General features: G+C 42.6%; 1 protein-coding gene across 2 annotated transcripts in view; it reads right to left on the reverse strand.

The window, feature by feature from the left end:
- Positions 1–6,618, reverse strand: part of LOC104387174 (probable E3 ubiquitin-protein ligase HERC3) — a 48,804-nt gene that overhangs the window by 4,875 nt on the left and 37,311 nt on the right. For both annotated transcript variants that reach the window (XM_009995871.1, XM_009995872.1), the window contains 4 exons: positions 5,882–6,025; positions 4,152–4,318; positions 3,764–3,830; positions 944–1,026 (listed from right to left, as the gene is read on the reverse strand). In XM_009995871.1, the coding sequence (XP_009994173.1) occupies positions 944–1,026; positions 3,764–3,830; positions 4,152–4,318; positions 5,882–6,025 (461 nt within the window). The remainder of the gene's footprint in view (positions 1–943; positions 1,027–3,763; positions 3,831–4,151; positions 4,319–5,881; positions 6,026–6,618) is intronic.

A 6,618-nucleotide genomic window follows, 5' to 3' on the forward strand; every position in this document is an offset into this window, starting at 1 on the left:
GGTTAAACGCTCTTCCATTTACCTGAATCCCAACTTCTCTTTGCAGGGAGACAGACTCACACTGCTCCATCTCCACGCAGGTTTTGCATGGAGGCAGTTGTTCAGCTGTAAATTTGAACCTTTTTGGGCCATAGTAAAGTAGGTAAGAAGGTAATACAGACAAAGCTTTTGTTACAGCAATGGCTTTAGACACAATCAGAATCCTTTTAAATAATCGGATTAATAGGAAATGACTTCATCTGCAGGCTTGCCAGCAAGGTCTTCATCAATCCTAGCACAAGCTCCTAACCATGTTGCTGACTAGTCACTGGATCACACTGTTTTGCCAGCAGAGAAAGAATTTGAATGCTGCTTCAAGGAACAAAGGCATTTATAGAAATCCAATTACAGGATTATGAGAAGAAAATAGTTTAGCAGCTGGAAAAAAATGTGGGAGGAAATAGTAGCTGAGCTGGTAATAAGTCACAGATGTTCAGCCAAATGGAAAGGAATCTATGTACAGTAGGGCCTCATGGCTCTAAAGAGGGATGGTGGTCCTCTAACAGTGTGCTCAAGGGAAAGTGTTTCTGGTTCCAGAATTGACAGTCTAAACCAGTTTGTCAGGCTCAGTTTTGTTTGTCACACACAGTTCTTCTCTAAACCATCAGGGAGATTAACCTTCAAGGGCCAAAATCACGTTGCAACTGCTATTTACCGTAAGACAATGGCCAAGGGCCCACATGAAGGCCTTTTATAGGAAAGATGTCCACCAGTGGCAAGATGATATAAAGCTGCTTTTTATTCAAGTGCCACTGACATCCAGTAACTTTCAAGCAACTTCTCATAGAATTTCTTCACAATGACTTCTAATTACCTCCCACGTTCCACCTCAGCCAAATTTTGTGTGGCATTGCACCTGACTTCACCACAAATATGACTCCACTCCCACATATGGCCCACTTACCTATTGTCCTTCTGCACCATAATTTTATCTCCATCTTCAATCAGGTTCTTCTGCTCTGTCACACCATAGCTTTCCCTGCAGATCTACACAAAACCAGAAAACTAATTTTACCAGAGGTGCTTTTCAGGCCTGCAGAAAGATACAGGACTCTTTTTCACAGATGACTGGCACGTGAAGGGTGGGTCAGAGAGAACCATACAATCACAGAACGGTTTGGGTTGGAAGGGACCTTAAAGGTGATCAAGTTTCCACCTCTCAGCATGGTTAGGGACACCTCCCACTAAGCAGGTTGGTCCAAGCCCCCTCCAATCTGGCCCTGAACACTTGAAAACATCATATGCAGAACATTTTTTCTCTGCTCCAAACACCTTTCATGCTTCACCACCTTCCATCATGACGTTTGCTAGAGGACTTGCTATTAAGTCTAAATGCAAACTCAGAAAAGGAAAACAAAAAAGTTTTTCTTTAGGTAAGTTTCTGGTGAAAAAAAACAAGAGACTGATAACTTAAAGAAACTGTATTTAACTAAGCCCACATGTTCTGGCAATAGAATGGACTCCCTTTGTTATAACAGAAGCTCAGTAGGCTAATTCATCTGCTCTTACTGCAAGATGGCCTGACCACAGGCAGCTTCCTGAGGTTCCCTGGCCTGAGATGGCACGAGTACAAACTGTACATACAAAACTGATAATGTAGACAAAATGTAGAAGGGTCAATTTTCAGCTGCCATGCCCCAGAGGCTCAGGTTTTAACATGCAAGATGAGTTAGTAATTCCAAGGTTTAGGATATCAGTTAATTAATTTCTAAGTTTCAGCAGATGTATCTGTATGTCTTTATGTAATATGTGGTATCTAGTGCAAGAAAGAGAGAGTAAGAATGTAATTCTGTGTGAGAAGAGAATTTGGAGAAAAATCTCTTGTGTTACTACAAATGTATTCTTTTCTACACAATCTGAATTACCATCATTATGGCTCCGTTACCTCATCCTGAATTGCAGCTCTGACCTGCATGAGAGACACTCAGACTAAGGTCTGATTCACTCCAAAGATAAGTTTGATGTAAGGGACTTTATGTGCTCCCATTTATGAAACAAGGAAATGGGCAACACTCTCCTAGTTCAGCAAGGATTTTCTTCACAGTGTGTAGCAGAGGTTCCTGGTATTTTGTTTTCATCCCAGCCAGACCCTGGACAGAGAGTTAGGAACCCAGATCAGGCCCAAGATGAACTCGTCACTTGTAACCTGTTGCAGCATCAGGACTTTAAAGCAGACATTGAAACTTGGAAGCCCTATAATACCCCACCCGAGTCAACTACGGATCTTTTTGTGAGGTTCTACATGTTTGCACATGATGAGGGAAGTGCCTAATATTCCAATGTACACCAAGATCAAACTCTTACTTTCAGGGAATCTCCACCATGTAATAGGAACTATTGCATCTAGGTTACCAGCTAGAAAAAAGATTCTTTTACTGCAGTAGTAGCACAGGAAAGCTGACTGCTTCAGTATGTCTTCTAGTAACAAGCTCCAGCATTTTGTTTCTTAGAAAGTCTGAAAGAGTACACTCACTATAATTTTTTTTTTGCTAAAAAGCATTAATATTATGACAGCAAGGAAGATTCTAAATTGTGTTAGCATTTCAAGAATGGACCTAGTGATGTTAAAGCCTATCTTCCATTTTTAAGGAGGATTCAGGAATCTAATTTTCACTGTCTGGTGTGAGAAGTTGGCTACTGGAATGCAAGTCATGTGCCATGGTGACAACAGGGCTATTTTACAGAATTACAGATTATTTTGAGCTGGAAGAGACCTTAAAGATCATCGAGTTCCAACTGCCCTGCATTGGCAGGGACACCTTCCACTACAACAGGCTGCTCAGAGCTTCATCCAGCCTGCCCTTGAACACCTCCAGGGATGGAGCCCACACATCCCTGAGCAGCCTGTTCCAGAGTCCCATCACCCTTACACTGAAGAATTTCAGCCTGATCTCTAACCTGTATCTCTATTCTTTCAGCTTAAAACCATTACCCCTTGTCCTCTCACTGCAAGCCCCTGTAAAAAGACCCTCCCCAGCTTTCCTGTAGGCCCCCTTCAGGTACAGGAAGGCCACTATGAGGTCCCCCCGGAGCCTTCTCCTTTTCAGACTGAACAACCCCAACTCCCTCAGCCTGTCCTTCAGAGAGGTGCTCCAGCCCTCGGATCATTTTCATGGCCCTTCTCTGGACACTTTCCAACAGGTTCCAATCTTTTTTGTGCTGGGAGCACCAGAGCTATTCCAGGTGAGGTCTCACCAGGGCAGAGTAGAGGGGCAGAATCACCTCTCTTGATCTGCTGGCCACACTTCTTTTGATACAGCCCAGGATGGAGTTGGCCTTCTGGGCTGCAACTGCACATTGGTGGCTCATATCCAGCTTTTGATTCACTAGTATCCCTGTGGAACAGGGATGCTCTCAAGTGTGACCTCCCCCAGCCTGTATTCATATCCTGGGTTACCTCAGCCCAGCTGCAGGACCCTGCACTTGGCCTTGTAGAACCTCATGAGGTTCACCTAGGCCCACTTCTCCAGCTCGTTCAGGTCCCTCTGGATGTCATCCTGTCTGCTTAATCTACCACTCTGCATAATCTACTTACTAGCTCCATTTTTATGACCACTTAAAAAACAAGAATGGAGTTGACAGCAAAGACTTTTAACGTTTTAACATTAACATGGGGTGTGTGCTATGGGCATATTTTGGAATAAATAATAATATTATTAGATAAGTTGATGGGCTTCAACTGTACCATAGCAATCATATAGCTGGTATGTTAAATGTGTCTTACTGTAAAATTCAAGCAGAATGTCTCTTCTACATCTTCCCCAGGGTAATCTAAAAGTTGCTGAAGACTCCTATATGACAAGTAGGAAAAGAAATGAGGGGAAAAATAATCAGAGATTCAAAAAGCCACACATCTAAAGTGGAAAAGAAATTCAGCAAAAGGAAACAGCATCATACATCTGGGTAATAGGATTGAAAGAGAGAATCTCTTAAGTCACCTGAAGGGGTAATAAAAAAATACACCTCAAATAAAGAAATGCTTTGTTAGAAGCAGGGTAAATGTCAGCCCACAGGAATCATTTTACAGAATAGCTTTTACCCGGTTTGGCATTTTGTGTTCTCAGATGGATGGTCTTCCTTCACAGAAAGGCTGCAAATTTTGTTTTTCATACCTTCCTTCCGTAGGGGATAGCTCCTTCAAATCCTCAAGGCAGGGCTTCACATTCAAGAGTTTTTTGTACAGAGCCAAGGGAAAGTGGAGGTCTACTACTGTGAAGTTGTATATAGCAAGACCACATATGATGCCAATCAAGTGAAACCAGTTGTGTTCTACAAAACACTGCAAAACCACACAGAGAAATCCTGATTAGACACACTGTCAGGGGTGCAATGCACACACTTTTCCCCAGGCACTAAGAAGCCAGTCCCTGCTTTTCTAACTGGGACAAAAATCACAGAGCTCCCATCAGGTCCCTATTTGACTGCGAATTCCTTGCTGGAGTGTGGCACAGAAATGAAGGTTCAGCAATCAAGCCCTATTACTTTCCTAAGCCATGATTAGCTAGGAAAACAACAACAGCTGCTTTCCACCTTATCTCTCTTTTATTACCTTTCTCTGCATTTAGACATTAACAAAGCTTTGATGCTTGCTGTCTATGTGCTGGAAGAAAATGTGTTAACAATTCCCTCCCTGTCACCCATCCTATTTTCTATTAAAAGCTTATGCATAACCACAGTGCCACCCAGGCAAACGTACCAGGGTAGACGTTGGTATACTGGCCTTCATTCCTTTGCATATTTACCCTCATACTGGTATGTCACACTGGCTGCCTATACTTGTTAAATGTTGTAAATACGTGACTCTTATTTTCAGCGCTTACACTGTCGTTATTCTTAGCATCAAAAGACTTCTGGCTTGTATTGCATTAACATGAGGAATAATCTCTCTGCGATATTGTTTAGAAGTTACAAGAGGTGCCATGTGACTCCCTTCCTTGTAAAATTTAATTAATAAATTAAAAGAAACCCTACCAGGGCACCTACACCTTAAGGGTAGACTGATAATATCAGTTTCCATCTTTCCAGCTAGGGAGATCAAGAAAAAAAAGGACATAAACCACTTCTGGCATAATGCTACCTGACAGGTACAGACCTTGCACTCCACACCCTTCCAAAACCAATTTTCACCACAAACTGTGCTTCTTGCTGTTTAACAGCCTCCTCTCATAAAGCATTAACAAGTTGAGACCCTGAAGGTGACAGTGCTGCATGGCTCAGTGGGATTGGAGCATAGGAGGTTCAAGGTGAATATCCGAAAAAAATTTTTTACTGTGAGAGTGACAGAGCCCTGGAACAGGCTGCCCAGGGAGGTTGTGGAGTCTCCTTCACTGGAGACATTCAAAACCCACCTGGATGCGTTCCTGTGTGATGTACTCTAGGTGACCCTGCTCTGGTAGGGGGGGTTGGACTAGATGATCTTTTGAGGTCCCTTCCAGCCCCTAAGATTCTATGATTATCTATGATTGGTTGCAATTATGTGAACAGCAAGGGAAGCACAGAATTCTAGTGCCAGTATGAGCTAAATCTCTGGTTCTGAAAAACAGCACATGATTATCACATTCATGATAAGAGTTCTGTTAACGTTTATCTGATACTTAATACAAGTTGTATTATGGGATAAGAATAAAGAGCCAACTCTTTAATGGGCACAATCATCACCATTCTACTAAAGTTAATGGACCTACACTAATTCCCACTGGATGAAAATAGAACTCACATTGATTGTATCGTGGGTGGAAAATGAGAGTAAGATAATTTTTTTCCCATAGTTTTCCTTTAACTTTGTTGCCATTTAAATGCAGCATATTATTTCAATCTGTGTGTATAAAGGGCAAGGGCTTACCGTGTCTGAAAACCACAGCAGGTTTGACTCTGGATAGTAAGTGAACATGCCATAGATGGGGTTGAGGAGCTCTTTTAACAACAGGAGGAAAAATTCTTTTGTCACTCCTCCAGCGTCAACAGCTTCCTCACCATCAAAGATGACCTGTAGAAAAAGGAGTTCAATAATGGGATGCAGAGCTGAGACTGAGTGAATCAGACATCTTTCTAATTGGAAGTCACACAGTGTAATTTGTCTAACATGTCCAAACCCACTGCAACCCCTGAGCCTGTTTCAGTACCCTGCTTACCGGGAGGGAAAGGGAACAGGGGGTGGCAAATGAGATATTTTGAAAATATGCAAATACCTGCCCTCCCAACAACAAAAAGAGCAACATGACAGCAGTGGCTGAACTTTGTAGCAACGGCTCAGAAATAAAACATGTCCTATTGTAAGTGGCTTGTTCCTGCAGAAGGGCAAAACGAAGCTGCATGGTATGAGAATGTTTTCTACTCCACCCCTTATAACACTAGACACATCATGAAAAGAGAGTAAACCCCCAGCTTGCCTTCTTGTAAACTGTCCACAGCCAAAACACTCCCAGAGTCAGAGAGGCAACTCAGCCCTTGCACTGATTGATCAAGTGTCCCTGTGTGCTCTATCTATGGAGAAGCCACTGTACACTGGTGAAGTGGTAACATACACTGAAAGGCTGAAAGGCTGCAGAAATATCAGCTGGGTGAGAGGGTGCTAAAGGT

The sequence above is a fragment of the Chaetura pelagica genome, unplaced genomic scaffold (genome assembly GCF_000747805.2).
Source record: "Chaetura pelagica isolate M959 unplaced genomic scaffold, ChaPel_1.0 scaffold142, whole genome shotgun sequence".
Classification (NCBI taxonomy): Eukaryota; Metazoa; Chordata; class Aves; order Apodiformes; family Apodidae; genus Chaetura; species Chaetura pelagica.